We start from the raw sequence: 25074 nt of genomic DNA, 5'->3' as shown, positions 1-25074 counted from the left end.
TTATTTTTTAAATCATTTTCCACCTTTCACATTTCAGTAGTTCTTTGGTAGAATGCAGAACAACTCTGTGTCTAAGCATTGTGGCTCATTCTGGGTTTGGCTAAGTACCCACAGCTTATTAAGATAGTTTTGCTTTAATTACGGTTTACTGAATAATTCAAACCACAATTGGCAAAATTCAAGTGCAGCACTGTGGTTGGATTCACAACACCAAGCCCAATCCTAACAAGCTGCATTAGAGTGATTGTGAACCTTGATCTGAACCAACTGAAATCAAAGGAGGTTTTTAAATGGCCAAGATCAATGCGACTTTAGATTAATTCATACGTGGGACTGTAATATCCAGTGACAGCTTGTACACGGGCAGTTCACTGTCTCAAACTTTACAGGCAGGTGTCATTTTGCCCCAGGAGGAAATTATGCATGGGTGCATGCTGTACGCATGTGTGAGGGAGGGAACTATTCATTAGTTAGCCCTCTGCCTCTCCAAGGGTTCATTTTAAAAAGTGATCTGGAAGAGTGTGCCTGGCTGTCATTAGCCAAGCAAAGATTTCCAAATGCAGGGCAGCAGGCAGCCTTAGTCCCTCAGAGGAAGAGACCACCCCTGACAGGCACAGCCATGTGGAAAATGAATTGTGCTAGACAACAGCAGTCCTATTTTCCAATAAACTGACATTTCCCTCTGCAGAGTCAGCTGCTTGCAAACACACTCCTTGCTTTTCAAGGAGACGGGGCTCTGATTAATGAGCAAAGAGGAGATGTTATTTCAGCTGCTGTGAAGGGGTTTCTCCTTGGGGTAGGCAGCAGTTTTAAGAATCGTGTGTGTGTGTGTGTGTGTGTGTGTGTGTGTGTGTGTGTGTGTGTGTGTTACAACCCCTGGTATGCCCAAATATAGGAGGGAACTCGCTACTCCCCCTTTCTGTTTAGTGGCTCACTGCAGGAGACCATCCAGGCAGAAAACCATATTTTTAATGTTGCCTTTTTATATTTGTGTTGTATTTGTGCTGATAAATAAATAAAGGGAGACTAATATAGATCTATTTCAAGCTATTTAGCTCTCATCAGCTACCCATACCCTTATTGGTTTCGAATCTGGGCTAGTCTCCCTTTATTTATTTATCAGCACAAATACAACACACACACACACACACACACACGTATATGTATATAATTTATATATATAAATTTCAAATCACAATAGCTAGCCACCCTGAGGTTTGCATAAAAGGGGGAAAATTGCACACAGACCTTTTTTTTCATTTACATTCCAATAAGGAGGAGTGTTGGGAATTATTACTGAGCATTAAACTAGACAAGGATTTTAGAGGAATAAATGAGGGAAATCAAATAATTTAGCTGACGTAAGTCCAATTAATAATTGTGATATCGTTGGATATGCATATTTCATTTAAGAAAATGCAGAGCCTGTGTGATTTCAATGAAAATGTACAGAATACTTAAAAAAGAAAATCCATCTTTCAACATGCATAATTGTTTAGTTTCTATATAAAAGGTGTGGCAAAAGAGAGCTGCATTTCAGCAACTTTAATAGTGGATAACCTGAATTATGGTCTCCTTCCCACTACCACTCAAATTCTTATAAATTATGGAATTACTTTATTTTCTTTTTCCTCTCTGCACTCATGAACTGGAGGGTTTTTGCAGGCTCTTGCATACTTCTGGGGGAAAAAAGATTTTAAAATCTCAAATAGCAAATGGGGCTAGCTAGACTCCGTAGCTCACCCTCCCGAATATAAAATGATGAGATCAGGCCACACATCCAGGCTGTTGTAATGCCGTCCTTTGTTAGAGCAGCTAGGATGGATGCCAGATGCCAGCAGTGAGTCCACTTAGCGGGGCCTTAATAAGCTATTGTCCATTCTCTTTTAGGAGCTGGGAATTCAGCAAACCTGGTCCCTGTGTACATAGGGAATAATGCTTGATTTCCTCCTAACACGACATCTCTGGGAAACGAGCCACATGTTCCTGCAGGCATTTCCCCAAATTAAAACAAGGCTGTATTAGAGATTTAAGGCAGTCTTTTTCAACTAATCAGCTTTTAATATAAGTTGACTACAATTCCCATCTTGCTGCTGAAGGTGAGAGGGCTTGTATCTAATAAAAGTAATAGTAAATGGAACCAAGTATCTGACTACCGTGTTTCATCTTAATAGCTCACCTTCCTAAGTAACCTTCATTTCACGATCCAAATTAACTTATCTCTCAAAATCCTAGCCCCTGAAAGCAAGAAATGCAGTTCTTCTAAAACAGAGTTTCTCAGCCTTGGCAATCTGGAGATGTGTGGACTTCAATTCCCCAGCCAGCATGTCCACCAACCATACATCAAGTTGCCAAGGTTGAGAAACACTGTTCTAAAATATTACATATTTTAATACACCGAGAAAATGTGGCCAGCTTTTATAAAGCCAAGCCATTATTGAAAGGATTTCAGGGACAGTGGAGGTACACTTGGAGCTTCATATAAGCCAGCTGTTACAGACACACAGACACACACCCTTTGTTGTAAAGGGCACCTTCTGTAGTATGCTTCTGCCTTTCTTCCATGATGAAGCTCAAGAAGAAATAGGGGAAGGTCTTTTATCCACATGCCAACTAAATCCAGCCCTCCTTAAGGGGTACATTGTATGTCTCCAAACTAAACTCAGACCCCATTTAGGGATTTTTATCCTAATCTAAACCGTCTTTTGGGGGAGTTTGGTCACCCAAGGCCCCTAGTGATTCCCTTATATCCAAGTTTAATCATTTAAGAGGGACTTGTCAACAATAATGGTTCTTGCAGAACCTTCTTCGTCTCATCTTCAAAATGGCAGCATTGTTCAGAAACCAGTTTTTATGCCTTTGGGAACTGACAAGCGTCTCACTCAACTGAGCTTTGCAAGTGGTGGCGGCAGGGCTTTTTAAAGCAACCAAACACTAAATTCCGTCAAGGCCCATGATATGGATATCCTTTCCAAAACAAAACAATCCTAATCTAAATATTTGACTTTACAAAGTGAAATTGCAGCCTATGATACTTTATATGTGAACAAGCTGTATTTTTCTGGCTATAAAATGGAAATACTGCTTGTGGTTCCACAAAAACCACGAGGACAAAAAAAAATTGATAATTAAATATAATTAAAATGTTAAAGAGAGGAATCCATGATATTGAACTGCTGGTACTCATAAACACTATAGTATAAAAGGAACAGATTCTTCAAGAAGAATTAGATTTATCAGTTGATATCTGCAGAAAGCCTTTCTCAGTTGCAAGTAATAAAGGCAAAGAACATTGGTGGGAAATCTTCAAGGCTACACAGTCAGTTCCCAAGCGGCCAATCTAGGAGTTGAAAATAGGCTCTTTTGGACTCACAATCCTGAGTGGTTACTAATGAATCCAGCAATTCCTGGTTTCTAAGCTGATGTGGAATCTATTTATGTTATCAATGCCCAGGTGAAATGATGTTTATCATTAGGCAAAGGCAGTTGGAGGTCTACTGTTAATGAACTAGATTAGAAATGAGTTAAAAACAGCAGACTCAAACAAGCTTGCAAAGCATCTCAGGAGGATAGGCTGGGTGATGCCAGAAGACCATGTCAGCTCCTTTCCTTATTACTGCATAGAGAGTTGAGACTTTTATAGAAGGGGAAGAAATAGTAGATTTACAAAGAATTTATCCAGAATTTGTTCAAATCTAAATACCCAGTTGGGAATGCTGGCAGCTTGATGTAATTGTAGATAATAGTTCCTGGGAGAAGTAATATTTCAATTGTTTGTTTGCTAAATCTATTATTTGAGCAACAACATTGAAAACGCCCCCATTCCTTGATATAGCATGACAGTGAAATAAGCTTTTATTAAATTGACTGTGTAGAGCAGTGGTTCTCAACCTGTGGGTCGGGACCCCTTTGGGGGTCGAATGACCCTTTCACAGGGGTCGCCTAAGACCATCAGAAAACACATATTTTTGATGGTCTTAGGAACCGAGACACCAATTTTATGGTTGGGGGTCACCACAACATGAGGAACTGTATTAAAGGGTCGTGGCATTGGGAAGGTTGACAACCACTGGTGTAGAGAAAGGAAGGAATGGGGGCTTTCTGAGCCACCAAAAGTTTTGCAAAACACAAGAGATGTAAGCTCAAGTAAATCCCAGCCCTCTAGCTACTGAGTTACTGGAATGGTGGCGATAAGTTGATGATATTCCAATCTATTTCCATAGTTAGAATAAAATCAGTCTGGAATAGGTTGAGAAAAGATCTGTTTGTCAAAAAGTTATTTTGTAGACATTGGGCACTGAGGCTACAGGATGCCTGTGGAAAGAGAGAAGTCTTTCCTTACCTGTCAGCCCTTCAAGAAATGCCAGGAAACAGATTCTGCAAGTTTGACTATAATTATACTGTGTCGATCAGAAAGATCGGCAGTTCGGTGGTTCGAATCCCTGGTGCCACATAACGGAGTGAGCTCCCGTTACTTGTCACAGCTTCTGCCACTCTAGCAGTTTGAAAGTATGTAAAAATGCAAGTAGAAAAAATAGGAACCACCTTTGGTGGGAAGGTAACAGCATTCCGTGTGCCTTTGGCATTTAGTCATGACCACGGAGATGTCTTTGGACAGCGCTGGCTCTTTGGCTTTGTAATGGAGATGAGCACCGCCCCCTAGAGTCGGGAATGACTAGCACATATGTGCAAGGGGAACCTTTACCTTTAATGATGTACAGGTTCTAGTTACATAATCCTGAAAGCCTAATAATATCTTCCATTCACTCCCTCTCCTCAATTTAAGTTTTGTAACCATTTCTTCATAATTGCTCTAATCTGCCTTGGATTACAGAATAACATTTTAGGATGGGAGAAATATTTCAATCTCCAGGTACAGGGAAAACAGTACCAGGATGTCAGATAGACAAAGAGAAAAAAAAGATTCAGAGATGAAAACATTCTTAAAATACATTTGTTTGCTTGCCTCTTTCTGATGCAAGATCTTGGGCTAGTGCTTAGAAGTAGTTTAGGGAATAAATGTCATGGAGCTCAAGTAGTCTGGATGGAAATTTAGAACTAATTGGATCTGCATACGTCCTGCAGGACTTTGTGCACAATCTGGGAATTCTCTGGGATTCTGTCCTTACTGGGGAAGCTCAGACAGCAGCAGTGACATTTGCAGGATGGCATTGCTGGGATGATGATCCTGAACGACAGGAAAACATGGAGCCATTGGAAAAAGATATCTCAGTCCTGGGAAAGTAGAAAACATGACAAAGAAATGTGTGAAACCACTCCCATTGAAACAGAACTTTTCACATGCTTTCACAATTCTAATACCCTAACCACATTGCTCTATATTCCAGCAGTAGCTTATTATAAAAGGCTGGAGGAGGAGATAAACTCAAGAAGGTGTCCATAGTTTTGTAGTTGTTGTCCTGCCTGTTTTTTATGTAGGTAACAGTGCTCCGTGCACCTTCGGTGTTTAGACATGCTGGCCATATGACCACGGAGATGTCTTCGGACTCTGCTGGCTCTTCGGCTTTGAAACGGAGATGACCACCGTCCCCTAGAGTGGGGAACAACTAGCACATATGTGCAAGGGGAACCTTTACCTTAATGTGAATAGGCAACTATTTTTAGGAAGTACAAAGTCTCACTGTTACAGGATTGTAGAATATTTTTTTAAAGTCATTTTGCCCTCTTAAGATAACATTTTATTGAGCACTTTATTTTATTGAATGTCTCTAGTTTTCTTGGCTGGATGTTGTTGTCACCATTGCTGGTTTCCTCTAATGTTTTGATTGAATGTCGTGATAATTATTTCACTTAGGCTGATATGAAGTCCAGTAATTTATTGAAGCTTATTCTGGAATTCTTTATCAAGATTAGGTAACACAACAGACGTCCTTAAAACAACCACTGCAACTTTTTAAAAAGTTCACAATGAAATTGACATATTTGGATTGAAAATGAACATGCTGTATTATCTGAAGAATTATGTACAATACTGTTTTTATATTAAAAACTGGACTATTGTTTTCCTTAATGTTCTAAGCTAATATTTTATAAATTTAAGTTAAAAAACGATTGAGCACTTTTATGCCCTTATTTGTCCTCAATATCCAATTGATTGATACTAGTTATTTCTTGTATCAGTGAATACAGCTGATTAATTTATAGCAGTGAACTTATACCCAAATCTCTCTTCCCATTTCCATGGGGTTCCTTCTTCAGTGTGTCTGCTCAGGCATGAGGCGTGTAACGTACCAATTTGCAAATGGTTCTCACTTGAATTCACCATTTCACATTGCTGTCTGTGTATATAACAGTCTCGACTATTTGGCAGGCAGAAGATTTTATCCCTTTTCAAAGGCACACCCAGCCTCAAACCACCCCCAGATTAGCACTGATTATTCCAATAGTCCGAGAAGTTGTTTGCTTTAGCTGCTGTTTCCTTCATTACAATGATGAAGAGATCAAGAAGCAGGATTTGGTTGAAAGGGAGCAGCAAATGATATCACTGACTTTGTGAAGTAGGGCCTTTATTTCAGGCTGAATTCTTTTCCTCTTGCAGCGTCTTGCATCAGGCGTGGATAGAAAAGCAGAGCCTTAAATGGCAACATGTGACACACTTTAGAAATGATAGCCAAGAGTTATTTTCCATCTTGTAGTTTTTTTTTAAAAAAAGCTCTCCTACCAAACTCTTGGTTTAAATTCCTTTCACACCCCTTCTCTGTGATAAAGAGCTTGCATGGTTCTTCCTCCAACCTATATCTGTATTTAGCGTTGCAACTTCATTTTTTTAATGTACATAAAAATAACAAGGTAACAGAGCAAGATTTCGTTTCGCTCATGTCTTTTCCTTCTGCAACGAATTTAGGGCAGCTTTACTACTTGCTGCAAAATGAAGCCATGGATCCTTCAGCAACAGGATGAAGCTTGTGGGAAATAAGCAAGGGGACTTTGTCAGCTTCTTCATTTAGAAATTAAAGTTTAAATAGGTTCCAATCCACTAAAGCAATAGTTGGATGTTTTCCCTACCATCTTCTTCCACATCACATTCCTAAGAATGTCATGGTCAACTATGCTATAAGAACATGAGAAAAGCCCTGCTAGATCAGCCCAAGATCCATTGTAATCTACTATTTCTCACATTGGCCTATTTAGTGTCCTTGCAAGCAGGAGATCCAGAAGTAGCCATGACCTTTTGAAATTCTGTGAAGTCAGGATTTGAAGGCCAGTTAACATTGAATCTCAGGGGCAGGGGTATCCAACTCCTGGTCCACAGGCTGGACATGTCACGTGCTGATCATGCCCGGTTTAGCAAAGGGGGAAACAGTTGTGATACATCACTTGACGATGCCATGACGATGTGAGTTTGACAAGATAAATCACCTTAATTAAGTTGTGCACCCAGTCCAATGGCATTTAATTTCGTTGTACGAGGTGCAATGACAATAAAGTAAACTAACTAACTAACAATCTGCTTTTAAGCTCTTCCAACTCTTTTGTAGCAATTAATTTCAAGGTCAATTAGGTTTTATATGCAGGACCCTCTTCCCCCTCCTCCCATTCTGTATTTACTAACAAGACTGAATGTGTATATTCTGAGCTTCACTGAATTTATTTTATGCTCTCTGACATAACCGGTTTATTGCAATTGAATCTGCAACATAATTAAAGCGTTTTTGTAGAAAATCTGGTTTGATTTAACATGTATTTTAGATTAAATTGACTGAACGAAGAGTGAAGAGGAGGTAGGTGGATTAAAACACTTTTAGAAAGCAGATAATCCTTTATAGAAGTAGCTAACTGCTCAAATAGACTCAACTGGCAGTTTTGCAGCAATATCTATGACTCCTTGCAAAACAGACATAGGAGGAAAATTATAAGCAGATGACTCAGGTTTCCAATATGAATGTTGCTAAACTTAATCCACAAAGAGAAGCTTAACAATGTGGCTACTGCTGTGTTGGTATCCATTTGGGGACCGGCTGAAACCAACATACTCAAAAAGGTTTAGAGGGGTTGAAATTTATTTGGTGAACCCAAATTCTTATTATACCTATTAGGTGGCTTCTACTAACAGACCTATTAACCATAAAGCTGTGTTCACGGCCCTACCAGACAAGGCTGGCTAGTGGTTAGTTCAGCTAGTCCAGTGGTTCCCAAACTTTTTCAGTCCACCGCCCCCTTGGTGCTACAAACTGATCCTCAGTGCCCCACACCCAGTGGTGGAATTCAATTTTTTTTTACTACCGGTTCTGTGGGTGTGGCTTGGTGGGCGTGGCTGGGGGGTCATGTGACTGGGCAGTTTGTAAGAGGAAAATTCAAAACTATAACAATTAATTGCACATTTATTCAAAATCCAATTTAAAAACCTTTTTAGTTAATGTTAATTCAACAAAATTGTTGTACATCATCCAGTGATACCAGGGTCTCAAAGTCTGATAGTCATTTATCAAAAACCTTAGTAACTAGTAACTTAGTAAACTCAGTAAAATTTAGTAACTACTTCATTGTTCAGTAAATTCTTAAATTCCTTCCCCCCCCCCCTCTTGGTGGTTGAGGTCGCTGATAGTTAGGATTGATTCTGCTGTTGCTTAAGTCGCCGCGGCGGGCAGCAGCAGCAACGAGAAGCAGCAGTGGTAGTATCGAGTAGATCAACGAAGAAAGGGCATTTATGGCAGGCTGGGCAGCTGAAGCTGTAGGCTCAGCGCAGCTCCTTCTCTGCCGCCCCCTTGCCTCTTAGCGCCTCCCTGCCATCCCCCTTGCCTCTTAGCGCCCCCCTAAGTCATCCCACTGCCCCCCAGAAGGCAGTACCACCCACTTTGGGAACCACTGAGCTAGCCCAATCATTTTCTTTCTTAAAAGCTTCATAACCCATCAAAATTAATAAAATACCATTGGTTTTACAAATCCATAACAAGGCAAGTGATATTTATTATACCATTAATGGACATCAACATCTGGAATTTTGAGACCTTTTTTTCCATTTCCTAAGTACTTTTTAAAAACTCTTTGTATACTGAGTTTTTATTTTTTGTAAGCCACCTAGAATCACTGAATGTGCATGGGAGGCCTTGTACATTTTTAACTAAATAATAAATAGGTAGGCATAATAACAAGGACCCATCTGAACCTTCTCCCCAGACAATTTTCATTCTAGCTCAGGAATAGCCTGAATATGCAGAAAAACCCACCATCTGTTGTTGCCAGCTCCAGGTAAGGATGGAAAGGTTGTAGACCTGAATTAGAGCTGGGCTGTCAAACTAATGTTATCATGATGGAGTCATATGACGTATCGGGACTTTTCCCCCCTTCACCACGCTGGGCGTGGGCATGGCCAACACGTGACACATCTGGCCCATATACCGCAAGTTTAACAGCCCTGAACTAGAGAAACTGCAGACATAATTGTCAACTCAGTATAAAGCAACCCACATTTCCCAACGTGGAGTCACTCACTAATGATTACTCCCAGGAAAGGCACCGATTGTAGTGAGGAGAAACCATAGGTGTTGTAATGCAACTCCTCTGAACAAAGTCAGCTCAGGGTGGGTCCCACTTTGTTTCCCCCAAATATGAGCTTCATAAGAAGTGAACAAAGAGGCAAAAGGAGCTTATTAAAATGCAATGAAGAAGGCTAGTAGTGAATAATATGCATTCTTCCCTGGTGACACCCTTCATCCTGATTTCTGAGCTGGAGATAACAGTAGAGATCCCTGGTTTTTATAAAACTGCTTTCTAAATTCCCAAGACATTTGGTGCAAAGAATATATCTGTTTTGTCACATCTTGTTAACAGCCCAGGGCTCTTCCCTTCTGCTCTTGGATTCTTTTCCATCTTGATTTTGTCCTCTTAACTGGAAGTGACAGTCTCCTCCGGTGGCCCTCTCTGTGCACGCCCTCCTGTACAAATCTAGGAAATGGTGGAAGCTTTCAAGCCCCACTGAACCCAACCAGGGGAATTCGAGGGGCTGAGAAAAAAGCAGGCCCACCCATCATCTAGAATCTGATTGACTGTTTTGCTCTTTTCCAGAGTCACAGGAAAAATAAATATAACTTGTTGCCTTGTTATTTTGCAATCTGACACCTAAGTACCAATGAAAAAGTGAATCCATAATATGCGTGCATACATACGCCTACTTACGTCCTTGTGTTGAGTATGAAAAAAATGAATAGATTGGCATGCTGAGATGCTACTGGAGTCAACTTTTCTCTAATTGTAAACTTGGAGCCAGACTGTATGCAAACACACCTTGAATTAAAATGATTGAAGCATTTCCTAAAGAATCATGTGATATCTAGTTTCCCTCTCTTGCCTATATAGTTCTCATATAGCTCTCATTATATAGCTCTCATTTTTTTAATGGATTACTATGGATGAAGAGACGGTCTTCTCATTTTAAGAAAGATATGAAGCTCTTCCCAGCTCAAAAATATACCGGGTTTTTTTCGGAGTATAAGACGCACTTTTTTCCATCAAAAAAGAGGCTGAAAATCTGGCTGCGTCTTATACACTGAATACAGCTTTTTTTTTGTCTCCAGAAACCCCGCCCCTTCATCAAAATGGCTGTGCATAGCCTTTAGGAAGCTTGTAGAGTGCTCTTGGGGGCTGGGGGGGGGCAGAAATTAGTGAAAAACAGGCCGTTTCTTGCTCAATTTTGCCCTCCCAGCCCCCAGGAGCATTCTATAAGCCTAAAGGCTATGCATGCCATTTTTTTGAAGAAAAATGGGCCATTTTTTGCTCGTTTTTGTGCCCCCCCCCCCCGCACTCTACATGCCTCTTAAAGGCTATTTTCATGCTTTTTTTGAAAAGAAATGGGGCCATTTTCACGAAAAACGGGCCGTTTTTGGGAGGTCTGCAGAGTGCAAAAACTTTTTTTTTAATCTGCCTCTTCAAAATCTTGGTGCGTCTTATACTCCAGTGCGTCTTATACTCCGAAAAATATGGTACTACTTATCCTGAGATTTGGTATTGTGTCAGGGCCCCATCTCCCTATAGTTTTGGGGCATATCTAGAATAATCTATCAAATAAGGAAAAGGAGACCGATAATTTCAGCTTGGGGGGCCTCAGAGCTTTTCCTTTTACTTCCCCCCCCCAAACTACCCAATCATTGAGGAACTTTTGTGCATTCATTTGCTCGCTCTAATAGCCATAGATTTCAAACAGGAAAGAAGAAACTTCTTCAGGCTTGGAAATACCCAAGACAGTGATGGTGAACCTTTTTGCTTGATGTGCCAACAATTCAGAAAATGCCTAAGTTGACTCTGTTGGTATGTCTCTCACACCCCACCAAACAAAAGAGAAACAATTCTTTACATATTTATTTTTAAAAGTACAATCCAATCATGTGTGTGATCCCCAGGATCTACCATTTGCTACTTACCTTAAGGCATTGTCCTCTTTCTATTGACAGGCCCCTGAGGCCTACCCAACATTCCTCTGGGTTGTACAAGGATTTCGTTCTTGAAGCAGCTTCAGAAAATGCTCTTCTGTGGTCTCTGCAGCCTCCAAACACCCTATGATAGCGAACTCTGTTCTTGCATGATTTTTTTGGGTGCTCCGGTGCTCTTTGTGCAGCCCTCTTGTATGAGTTCCAGAGGGTCTGCATGCCATGCAAGAATATGCCCCATTCTCACACGACCTCCAGAGCCTCCAAAAATCATTCACAAAAGGGCATTCTTTCAAGAATAGTTGTCACGTGCTAGTGAATCCGGTGTGTCACCTAAAGCATTGTGGCATGTCAACTTAGATGCATGTGCCATAGGTCCACTGTCACTGATCTCTAGGGGATGGAAGAGATGCTTCATAATAGAGTCCCAGCTCTTCACAGTATGATGGAATTTGATTGATACCATGAGGGAAGCTATTGCTCCATTCCAGAATGTCAGAGCAGAATCTTTCCCTGTAGTTATTAAACCTTCCCATCTTCAACATGTACTCTTCATTTGACCCAACCTTAATTATGGTCCTTCCCTTCATAACTATCTTGCCCCTGTGTAATGTGAAATAACCAGAATAACTGTCAGAGTCTGTAGCTATCCAGCCAGCATACAAGTAAATAATTCAGCAGGATTCATTTATAGAAGAAACTTTTTTATATACAATAATATAAAACATGATGCACGTATACAATACCCATGCAGCTCTTGCAACGTGGTAGAGAGAAGAAGTAGCAGCAAGTACAAAGACAAGAAGTAGAAGCAAGGAACTCTCAAGCAAAGACAGGCAAACTCTTATATACACAGAACAGTTAAGCTAAGCCATGCCCAGGCTCCTAGACATCTCACATGGCTCACAACAAATTCTGAGTCTCAATCACCAAACAGTTCCCATTGGCTGACTTCTTGTTATGGCTATTCCGGTTCATAAATTCTTATACACTGACAAATAATCAAAAAAATGAAAGGGATTTAAAAAAAAAAATCAATGTAATTGTGAATTGCAGCCTAAATACAAAATTGCAGAAGGCCTCAGTTTTCAGGCTGGTTAAAAGCTGACCCCCCCCCCCCCCGCTTTCATTCTTTTTGAAGTTATTCATCATACCCATAGAATTTTAAAGTATTTTTTCCAGGTTGCATAAATAAGCTTCTAGTGATGATAGTTTAGACTCTTAACTCTTTAGAGTTAAGTTAAATCAACCAGTGGAGTGTTTTTCGTGGGCATTTATTGAATGCCCAGATCACTAGCTGGCTCCAGCTCTGAGAGGCTTGGACCTAAACAGCTGGAGGGGGACAGGTTGAAGAAGGCTTAATCAGATTATTATTGCCTGCTCACCATTCTTCTATGGAATTCCAAAAATAACACACGGGCTGTCTGAGCTCTTTTCGTGCAAGAGCTGACCAGATTGTGATCAGCTTTCTTTAACAAAGTTGTCCATATCATGAGTTTTGGACCCCAGCCTGATTCTAATTGCACTGCCTTTCCCATTAGTAGTATGTAAATACATTGTCAATATAGACCAGGGGTGGGGACCTATGGCCCCTTTGAGACCTGTGGACTTCAACTCCCAGAATTCCTAAGGCAGCAGGGCTCAGACTGTTAGACTTTATTTCTCTTTTGAGACATGGCTGGCTCAGGAATTCTGGGAGTTGAAGTCCACAGGTCATAATGGAGCCATAGTTCTCCCTTCCCGATAGGGAAGTGCTTCTTGAATTTATGCCCACAAGCATAAACTGAGTGCTCATAATGTTTCCGTGATAACAGTGCTACTGTGATCTAAAAAAAAAAAAAAGATTGAGGAAAAAATGGAAGTAACCCTAAGTTCCTGAAGCATGGGAGTAAATATATGCATGTATGTGGGGAGTGGGAATGTCCCTTTTTGGGAGAGGGGGCGGTTTAGAAATCCAAGAAATAAATAAAAAATAAATAAATATACATTTAAGTGGGAAAGGCTGGTCAAAACAACCCAAAGTAGAAAAGATGAGATTAAGAATATAAGAGTAAAGGTAGATATGTGTATTATATAATAACAGCAGATGAGAAGCAGGACAATTTGAGAAAAAAAGAATGTACATGTCAGCCAACCAAGGTGTAAAAATAAGTGCATACAGAACTAAATGTTTACCCTTAAGAGTCCTCTTGTTTTGAAAAAAATGATGATAGGTTCAAAAGAGACATAAATTCTAATAGACATCGCAGCTGCCCAGTCCTCTTGTCCAAAAGAACATCTGGGGGGGAAATGTAGGCAAATTCAGAGTTTCTCTAAGCAAGAGTTATTTGTTATAGCATCCTTTCCTGAGTTCCAGCTAAAATTCTGTCTGTAATTTCAGTTGAAGTTCTACACCAGGGGTGCCAAATTCAAGGCCCGTGGGCCAAATCCGATCTGTGGGGTGCTTAGATCTCGCCCGTTGGGCTGCCCTGGAAGCAGTAAAAGACGCACTCAACCTTCCCAGGCTCTGTTTTCAGCCGCGATGGCCTCCTGCCACCCTCTGCCAGTGAAAACAGGGCTTGGGGGAGCTGCACGTGCCCCCCCTCAACTCCATTTTTGCTGGCAGAGGGCAGCAGGAGGCTGTCGCAGTTGAAAACAGAGTTCGTGAGCCCGTTTTCACTGGCAGAGTACTGGGGCCAACATGAGTGACGTCAAGGTGGCCATGCCCATCCTGGCTCCCTGAGGTCAAACAAAATCCTGTTGTGGCTTTCAATGAAATCGAATTTGACACCCCTGTTCTACATGGCTTGGATTGGTTTGCAGGGAGGTTTTATTGCTAATAGCTAAGCAATAGTTTTATGTTTAATGTTTCTATTTCAGGAGGAAGATCAAGAATCGGAAAATGAGAAACTAGTAGTAAAGGAACCTGAGACTGAAGATGGTAAGTTTTGGGTTTTGTAATATCTGGAATGTTGTCAGACAAGGGAGATTCCAATTAACCCAAACAAGGTCACTTTAAGCCCTAATATTTAATAATATTAATGAAAGAAGAAAAGAGCCATTTTTTGTCATTCATTAATCCATTCATTCATTTAGAGAATGCATGATTGGGGGGGGGGGGGAGAAAACCACTAGAAATGCAGTCTTAATACTTGGACCTGAATTATGTAATGTGAATTCAAGAGCAGATACATTCTCAATCTTAAGAAAAATGCAAGATTAGACTTTTTCCTCAAAGGAAGTGTTAAACTGCTTCCGCCAGTCCTTGATCTGGTGGAAGAGTATGCTGGCATAAACTGCATAGTCCTTAATGCTGACTCCAGCCCTGCCTCAATGACAAGACCAGCGAGTGATGCTTTCCTTACACTTTTAACGTGAAACAAGTAAAGGAAAGTTATAGCTTCACTTGTCCTTCAACTAATTGTTAGAGCTGAGATGGGAGAAGGCAAGTTTTGGCAGAGGACTAAAGTAGCAAATTTGGCCAACTGATGCCAATGGCTGTTCTAGCTAGGAATTGTAGATTTGTCATCCCATACACATGGAGGAAGGCTGCGCTAGCCAAACACACTTTCTCTGCAGAGTTCAGAAGGCTACATCTGGAGGCTGCTCATTTTTTATCATCCTCCCCAGCCTTGGAGGTAAGACTGAGAGATAGTGTTCAAGGCTATCTCTAGGGCTGACTCACGATATTTGGCCAACTGAAATACATTCAGTTGTATTTCCCACAAACAGCAAATAATTGTGGTTTGGGCCAGAATGCCCAGTTTAGGAAATTTGTACAAGGGCTTTCCGACCCAAACCATGTGTTTGCTGACTTCAACAGGACACATCCAAACAAAACAAACCATCCTGGTGACTTCATTAAAAAATATTGTGGTTAGCAATACAGTATAGATAAACTGATCCTGAGGACTTAACTCTTTGCAAAATGATACATTCTGTTAGTACGCTTTATGCTATGAACCAAAACTCCTCAGTGCAAACCAATCATTTGAAACAGATTTCTAAGTCCTAGCTGAAAAGATAAATTATTATATTGTAAATTATTATATTGTAAATGCGGGGGTCCCCCCCCCCCCAAGAAAGGGATGGAAAAATGCAGATAGGAACTATGGTTCCTTGTCCCACTTTCCTACAGTATTTTAAGGCTATAAACTGATTGGCTCAGACAGATTACAGTTCTAACATTTCTAAACAGTCTTCCATCCACATCCCATCACATCTGTTCTGTTTTATAGAAGAGGAGGAACATCGTCTATGCTGCAGTTCACATAGCAAGACCATTTTATGGAGAAGAAAAAATTGCCATATTGCTCAGTGGCCTTCTTCATACATCTTAATGCTCATTCTGAGCATTCTCATTTTCAAACCAGAAAAGTGTTCATATGTAGCAGGGGGGGGGGGGGCGATGAGGAATTATGCAAGATCATTTTTTCTAAATAAGATATAAGAAGCCACACAGCATTTGGAAGAAATCGGTTGTTTATCATGTGGCCCAGAATTGTTTCCATTGGCTAACTCCGGGGTTTTCAGCAAAGGCATTTCTATTGTCTGGTATGAGATCCAGCCTTTCTAATAACTTGGCAAATATAACAGGATATTCAGCCATGCGTGCAAAATATTTGCTCTACTACTGAGCCACATTCTTTTCCCAAGAAAAAACACACTTACTGAATTACACCTTCTCAACCTTTAATTTAGGGAAAAAGGAGCCAGAACTCAGTAGTTCAGCAGATTCCTGGTAGATTCCAGAACTGGGGAGGCTGATTGGTCTAGAGATTCCTGTCCTGCAGATGACAGAGAATTTCAGTTTCCCAAAATTTCGACTTCTGTGGAGTCCATGTAATTATTTGAGCCTAATTATTTGCTTGCAGATGTTTCATTACCTGACTAGGTAACAATATCAATGCAAGTGAGTGTGGGCTTTGATCCCTGTTTATATGCAATAGCTTGCCCTGCCAGTGTTGCTGGGATATGATTTTCTCTTTGGCAGTTCATTGATCAAGGTATTGTTTCTACTTGATGGTTTGTTTGATGTTAATCCCTGCTTACAGGGAACTCCACAAAAAGGTAACAGACCACCTATACAACATCTTCCATCAAAATTGATACTCGTGCAAAAATGTCTGACCACTCAGCCCACTACAGTGCAATCAATGCAAGCTATGAAAAAGTTAACACTGACATAAATCAAAAACATCTCAGAAACAACCAGCAGACTGTTACAAACACATGGCATCACCACAGCACACAAACCAACGTAAAGCCCTCTAAAACATCTTAAGTAAACCAGAAGATCCAGTAGTCCAAGAAGGAGTGATCTATATTCTATAACCTACCGGGTAAAGACTGTAATAGCCTCTAAGTAGAACAGATAAGCAGGAGACTAGCAGAAGACATCCATGGACATCAACTAAAATTCAGAAGGCATGATGAAAAACTCTTTAATCACAACACTGAACAAACTCAACCATGCTTTCAATTGGAAAATTGACATCTTAGACCAGTACTGTTAGGGAATTCCTGGAAGCTTGCCATTCAAACAAATCAGCCATCAATAGAAATATAGAGATAAACCACATTCACACAGCATTCAAAAGAATCAGTGAAAAAAGCTAAGAAGAAAACAAAAAGACCAGAAACATTATCTTTTGCAGCCAACACCAGATACTGTAAGCAGGGATTAACACCAGACAAACAGTCAAAAAATATTGTAATCAACGAATTATCAAGGAGAAAACCACACCCTCACCTACACTGGCAAGGAAAATTACTGTACATAAACAGGGAACAAATCAGAGGTGGTATTCAGCAGGTTCTGACCAGTTCTGGAGAAACGGTAGTGGAAATTTTCAGTAATTTGGAGAACTGGTAAATACCACCTCTGACTGGCCCCGCCCCATCTATTCTCTGCCTCTCGAGTCCCAGCTGATTGGGAGGGAATGGAGATTTTACAGTATCCTTCCCCTGCCACGCCCACCAAGTCATGCCACGTCCACAGAACCAGTAGTAAAAAATTTTGAATCTCACTACTGGAGCAAACTTCACATCCACTCCCATTAATCAAGCTCAGAGGACACCAAAAATTCCCAAATTCAACTCTAAGCTGCAAATATTCTCTTCTGTTATCACTTCTACATAGAGCTTAGAAGATGTGATTCCAAAGATTACATTTGGAACAGATTACTTAAGGTGCAGTGAATAGCTAAATGAAAAAGAAAGTGCATCTAATTTTGATTATCAGAGCTCAGCATCAGATAATGTTTGCACACCAAAGGATAAATGAGGTGATGCTGATGGTGTGAACTGACAAACAGGTGTTCAGCGGCCTTGTTTTCTGGACACCCTGTAAAATCTTTGGACTCTACCCTTACAGCTGTATCAGCTGATGTATTCCTCAAGTGAGAATTACATAATTCAGATACATTCACAGGAGGACTGGTAGACAAGGAAAGTGAGGCCCTTAGCTTCACATGGATTTTAAAAGATGAGAAAGTAAATGTTGCGCTTCCTTAATCCATTTTATTATGTCTACTTCTGTAGGAGTCACAATTGTAAGTATCTGTTTTAAATGAATTTGTTCCTATTATTTTTATCTTTAAAGTTTGTGACCTGATTCCTTTGTTTTAATTTTTGTTAATTTTTAAAATGGGAATGTTTTTATTTTGAATGACTCTGGATATGAGCTGGAATCCAGCTTCAACAAAAGAAAATCCATAAAAGAATTTGCTTTTTAGAAAATGGCAGCTATAGCTACATGCCTAATTGTATTTAGGCTATAGAACAGTCTGTGTCGGTGCTGCTGATTTAATTGGGCTTACTTCTGAGTAAATAGGCATAGTAGCATAAGGTGCAATGTGTAAGAAGTCTTTCAGTTAAAGCTCTCTGTTGAAAATATGGCTGCAAGGAAATGATCTTTGAAAGAAATGATGTGTCTTCTTGCAGGCTTTTAATGAATGGAGAGTAGCTATATCTTTAAAAATGTCTCTTTCCAGATGCTTTGCTTAAAGTAGGTCATTTCACTCCCATTACACATCTAACGAGTCCAGAATTTGAAAAGGGATACTGAAATTTAGATGAAGGCAAAACTGAATGCATGACGATATTTCCTTTCCTTCGCCAGCTCCGAAGAGCACATCAACTAAAGTTAGCAATCTGTATGCCCTTGAAGGATCATTTCAGCTTTGCACAAAATGATAGAAGCAGGGTTGTGATGTTAATAGAGGGAAGCTTTCGTATTGTATTAAAAGACAAAGAATCATGGAGTTAAATGAGAAATAGGCAATGCAAGAGGCGTATAACCTATTCAATACATTTAAAAGGGTCTGGAGCAATTTAAATTGTTTCCATGTTGACTGATTTAACTATAAGTGGACTGCTTTTTAATTTGGTGTTAAAATGAGTTGCTGGGGTGACAGATGGAAAACAATCAGCACTTGATACAGCTATTGCCCTCATTCATCTAAGTCCTAGAGACATGATTTTTCCCCAGCCCAAATCAGATACAGTTGAACTCTGACATTTTAGTATCCATATCATTTGGATGGGCCTTCCTCAACTGGTTCTCTCAAGATGTATTAGACTGCAGCTCCTAGAATTCAAAATCAAAATGCCTCCATTCCTAGTAATTGTACTATGTATGGGCTGCAAAGGTTTAGATAACCATACTATGACACCAAAGAAATAGATGGTAGAGGACAGGAAGACCTGGAGGAACGTTATCCATGGGGTCACGATGGGTCGGACATGACTTCGCAACCAACAACAACTGTATCTTCAGCCATTTAGTGGTCATCTAGATTTTTGCAACCTAGTTATGATATGCCTATTTCATAACTCATAACAAACCATAATCTCCTTTGTTCTCTTTTGCTTGAACCACATTGTATAAATCCAGTCATCATATTTTGTATATTCTGTCTTAGCACATTGTAAGAACTCAATAGTGGCTTATTCAGATAACATATTATTCAGATAAGCATGCCATATTCAGAGTTCATTCTGCCAGGAGGTACAATTTAGATCTCAGAATATAATTTCCATTTTTTTAAGGCTTTTAGAAGTCTAGAACTTCCATTTCATGCACAGTTAATGGGACTCCAAAGCTTCTTTTTCTCTTTTTACGAATCGTCTTTGAATTCCATCACACAAGATTTTCTGAAACCTCTTCAGACCTTTTTTTTTTCATATCTTTGTTTTAACAGTTCGGTCCTCGTTCATTTTGCAGGATCCAATCTGGGTCACTTGGGTTGAACGTTATCCTGGGACACATATATTTGCCCTTGTTCATTTTCTCTATGACTAAATCACCTCAGCCATCTTCTTTCAGAGTAGTCCGTCCGTTCTAAAGGCCACAAAAAAAGGAGGCTAAGAAATTGCTGGTTGTCCTGTGCTATGTCCTAAACTCAAATTAACAATCACTTTGTTCACATAATAGGATATTTTTACGTACGAAAGCATGAAAATGCAAGTAGATATATAGGTACAATGGTTAATAAAGTTTGTTTTTAAGGACAGGTGCACATTATGTTTCAGCTCTGTTCTAGGCTTGACTCAAATTGTTGCTGTCTCACTAGGTGTGTTCTGACTAACCATTATTTTAAAAGTTATTTTAAGATTGGAACTCTTCCAGTGAAGTTGGAACAGCTTGTTTTGTACAATGAAGTAGCTCAAACACAGAATGTTTTACACACCACTATTTTTAAGACATCACAAACTTATTGTTGCTATTTTTACAGCATTCTTTTAGAAACCATTAGGAAATTTCTCCTGAATTCTAGGTTGCTTCTCTTCTTGGGTAGTTTCCATCCATTGCTTCTCGTCTTTTTGGTGCTTTGGAAAATAGTTTGATACACACACACACACACACACACACATTTGTAGGAGCTCCACAAATACTGGGATACTGCTATCATGTCTCCTCTAGTCCTTCTTTTCATTAGACTAGACATACCCAAATTCTGTAACTGTTCTTTGTATGTTTTAACCTCAAGCCCCCTAATCGTTGTTCTTCTCTGCACTTTTTCCAGAATCTCAACATCTTTTTTATATTACAGTGGCCAAAATTGGATTAAGTGCCATCAAATTGCTGTCAGCTCTTAGCTACCACATAGACAAGTCTTCTCCCCCCCCAAAAAAAGTCTATCCCATTCATGACTACATCCATCTACTATAATTGAATCATCCTTTTCCTTTCTTTCCTTCTATCTTTCCCAGCATTAGAGATTTTCTCCAGAGATTATACACTTATCAAGAGGCTAATAGGATAACCATAATGTCCACACTGTACATTTTGTATATATGCATTTGGGATCCTACAATATAACAAAACATAGGAATGGACTTAGTTCTTGTTCACACTTGATCAGCCATGCCCTCTTCCAGGTCTTCTCATCCATTTCCCTCCCAACAATTAATTTTTCATCGCACTTGAAAGTGCCCAATGTTGTCTTTTTAAATATTTTTTAAATAGTATATTTCATTGGGCTTACCCTCAAGTCTGCTGATATTACAATCTGTGTAGAAGGTGCCATTTTGGCTGTGTAAACCTTGATGCTGCTTAACATAAAATTAAATTTGGATGATAAAAATTGGCTTTTTCCTTTCAGCTCCCAGGGTCGCTAACATTTCCAGATATTTTGGCAAGATAACCTTGCTAAGTGCTACACAAATACTGTGCAAAGTGCTTCCTTCCCATCTGCGTCCTAATGATCCCAAGGACAACAGTGCTTGGACCTTTAATGAAAATTACATGTCATTTCTGGCTAAAGCTTATTACAGATTAGGAGCAAAATCCTATTTGATGGCTCTGTATTCTTTCAAATGAGTTGCAAATTGCTGACAGTTATATCATTATGCTGCTAATGTTATGGCATATTTGTGTACTCAGATTAGCTGCATTATTCAGACTCTAATGGTGAAAACATCACTGAACCTCTTTGACAACTATGGTATCAACATTGTAGTTGTAAATAGAAGTTTTAAGAACGTCATTCTCCACCATCTTTAAAGGCACAGCCCTTGGTTTGGGGCTTTAAACTCGAGGCTCAGAGGAGCAGCAAATAAATCTAATAAATAATAATAACTGGATTCAATCTTACTGTGAAGCAGTGATTTAGAATATGAAAAAGAGGAAAAATCTCTGGCTGGGTATTGGTTAATTAGAACATTTAAATGAGAGCAGATTTGCAGTTTGGGATCAGGGAGCATAATTTGTTATTATTACATAAAGAAAAGGGCCAAATCCCAACCTACCGCATAAAAATTCTGTTCTTATCAGATGATGGAAAAGAAGAATGAATGGTTTCCATCAATTTGTGGCCAGCTAGTAGCATTAACAGTGGTCCATATTAACACAGGAATTGGATTCACACATTGTACTACATGCTATAGTTAATGTAATCATGATTTATACAATGATTCAAGACATACACTGTTTTTAATACAAATAATTTTCATTATTGGAAGTCTTTCTACAACTCCAGTTGTTTCTCTTGTCCAACTAGCTAGATCCCCAAATCTGGTTCAGCGTTGAACCAAATGGGTTAAAATTCCTTCTTATAAATCAAATACACCTAAATAACGAAGTAAGTTGGCAGGATCCAACAATTATTGTCAGTCACCAGATTCGACCATATATAAGAACATAACTGGGAAGGAGGAAAAGAACACGGAGACTGACCAGAATGTGATTTTACAATAACATGTTTCAGTATGTTAATAACTTCACCACAGCAAATAGCCTTTCTCTTCTTTCTCTCATTCTCTTGTAGCAGATGAAAAGTTCTCTTTTAAATATAGTCCTGGCAAACTGAGAGGAAACCAGTATAAAACAATGATGACCAAAGAAGAACTTGAAGAGGAACAAAGGTAAGTTGGATTTTCTTTAAATTCAACAGAATAACTCAAGATTCTGACCCCTTTTGTTTCCTCTAAGTTGCCGTGTCCCATCAAGTATAGCTGGTCTTAGGTATATTTAGCTTTCCCAGTTGAACCAGTATAGTCTTCTTAGGATCAAAGATTAATTCTTGGGTGACGTCTCAGTCATGAAGAACCTTGCCCACCTCCTTGGAAATGGATCTGTTAGCTGCTTCTCATTTCACAGGATATTTGTCAAAGTAGCAAGATTTACAGTGGATATTCTGGTGCCTAAACCACCAAGTAAGCTCAGTTTAAACAAGACTCTACGTAAACCTTATGGTTCCATACCTTGGTCCTTATTATGATTACCAAGCACATTAAAGTGATGACAGAACAGGTCTTCATATCCCCCATAAAAAATTATTCCAATTTCAACATTTTACAAAAACTGTTTTTATTTGCCATAAATGCCAAAAAAATCCAGGTCAAATATTTCAGTTTAGCATTAAGAAAATTGTAGTGGTTTCCTGACTCCCATACATTTGGCTATTCAGAAATAAATTCAATAAATTACTTGCTATCTAAGAAATTGTTTAGGGAATAGTATGGTAGAACAATAGCACAGCTGTGCAGCTGGAATAAGTATATACTGATAGCGTTTGCTCAGAGCATTGTTTTCCTGGTTTAAAAAAATAGATCAATACTGCATTCCGTTTTGCTAAAGGTCTTGCAATTCTGGCTTATATTGTTACAAAATTTTGGCTAAAATTTGCTTACAAATTTTGTTCCATTATGTTTATTGTGAGCCTAAGAAAAAAATGTTGTTTCTAAATATTCCAAAGTCTGATCCATTAATTACCTGACTAGATGAGGTTCTTGTTGTTGCAAATTTAATCAACCCCATAAAGGCCAAACTTTACTTTAAACATACATTCTTAACAACAATTCCATTATTGTATTATTAGTATTTATTCAGCAATAAAATTTCTAAACTATTATGATACACAAAAGTAAAAATGTTGCTCTTTCATCTATCAGAGTTCAGCTGAAAATGCTACTAAATCTACAAAAATTGTATGTTTTGGAATAGAATATTCTGATAAGGGGAAAAAGCTGAAAGAACATAGAAACTCACAATTATAATCAAACCTAATGTAACCATCGCAAACAAAATTCCCATAGAACATTTAAGGAGATAAGTTTTTATCTGACCATTTGGTTGAGGCTTAGATGAGCCACTAAATTCAAGTTCATTTGGTTGCTTTCAGTACAAATAATTCGGTTCCTTTGTGTGGATCCTTTCTTAAAATCAGATAGCTGCCCATTTTTTGAGTAACAGTGTGGAAGGGAAAGGGGCATGGTAAAAAAAATTGGGTGCATGAAATACAAAACTGAATTTGGTTTAATTGAAAGTTAATTGAAATTAAATACAGTTAATTAAACAAAACCATTGTATGATTATTTCTGTGTATTTAATTTTATATACTAAATTAAAAATTACCGTATTTGTCAAAACTGGGGAGGAATTGGAGTCTTAGTATTATTTGGGGGTGGATTACTTGTAAATCTGGGGCATGAGTTGTTGCATACCTCTACTAGGAAGGATGAAATCCAATGGATAAGTTTTCCTGTCTCCTGAACAGCTGTGTAGAATTTCAGGCAATGCAGCTTTTGTCAATCCTTCAGTACTGCAGCATGAGAAGTTGCCTATACCAATGTTCCTCCTGTTTAACTAGGAATGTCAAGTTGTCAATGCATGTGTGCCTCCTGTTACCCAGTTCTTGATCTAAGATGTACATCAACAAACAAAATTAATTCTTAACTAGCAGTTAGTCATTTTTACTGTGGATTTTCTTGGTAGGGCCAAGCAATTATGTAAGCACATAGAGAAGATGAGGAATTCTGTGAGTGAACGTAACAGGTTTTAAATGTATATATAGGAGGCATAGTGCCCTAGCACTTAAGACGTTGGACTTGTTGGCCAGAAGGTTGGCAGTTTGAGATCCAAGTAGCACATGATGGAATGAGCGCCCGTTCTTGCCCCAGCTCCTGCCAACATAGCAGGTCGAAAGCATGAAAATGCAAGTAGATATATAGGTACCACTTTGATGGAAAGGTAACAGTGTTCCATGCACTTTGGCCTATAGCCATGCTGGCCACGGAACCATCTTTCGATAATGCTGGCTTCCTCAGCTAGGAAACAGAGATGGGCACTGCTCCCCTAGAGTTGGCCACGACTGGGCAGAGGAAACCTTTTCCTTTAAATGTGTACATATTCAGTTTAAATATACAGATAATCCTTTGATCAGTCCTAATTTGGAGAATAGTGTTCTACTAAGACAAATGATATATAAATCATAGATCATAGAACAGTCTTTCCTAAAGGATGGGGTGTAGTGCATTTATCTGCTGAATTGTAGATCAGGAAGAGACCTGTAGCCCCCTTGTTTGCTCCATGGAATGTTTTACAAATGATCTCTTTTGGTTAAAGAGATACTCATTCCCTGTTCTATTGAAATGCCTTCAAATATTGTTAGTGCAATGTTTCTTTGGGAGAGAGTTTTACAATAATTTAACAATACAGGGAAGATACAAATCCACGAACTTGGATTATTTGCTAAGGTTCCTCTCTGAACAATCAAAGCTCATGTTGGCATACACTTTATTTAAGGCTGTTGTGTATCATTATCAACACTGTGAGCCATCTCAGACTATAAGTATTATTTATCTCCCATTCTCCCGTTGCACTCACACCATTCAGGGCACATTGCATATTTGCATTCATATACGAATCTCAAAAGTGCAAATGAGTTGCATTCTTTTAATTATTATTTTTGTAACTACTGATATT

The 25074-nt window shown here is 39.2% G+C and overlaps 1 protein-coding gene across 3 annotated transcripts in view; it reads left to right on the top strand.

Annotated features, from left to right (window-relative positions):
* Positions 1-25074, top strand: part of MXRA7 (matrix remodeling associated 7) — a 71021-nt gene that overhangs the window by 21795 nt on the left and 24152 nt on the right. For 2 of the 3 annotated variants that reach the window (XM_081938891.1, XM_081938893.1), the window contains exons 2-3: positions 14244-14304; positions 22136-22232. In XM_081938891.1, the coding sequence (XP_081795017.1) occupies positions 14244-14304; positions 22136-22232 (158 nt within the window). The remainder of the gene's footprint in view (positions 1-14243; positions 14305-22135; positions 22233-25074) is intronic. The other variant, XM_081938892.1, reaches the window with a different exon arrangement.

The sequence above is a fragment of the Natrix helvetica genome (genome assembly GCF_964273705.1).
Source record: "Natrix helvetica genome assembly, chromosome: 1".
Taxonomy (NCBI): Eukaryota; Metazoa; Chordata; class Lepidosauria; order Squamata; family Natricidae; genus Natrix; species Natrix helvetica.
The sequence above is the reverse complement of the archived record's forward strand: the minus strand, read 5'-3'. Positions and strand labels throughout refer to the sequence as shown.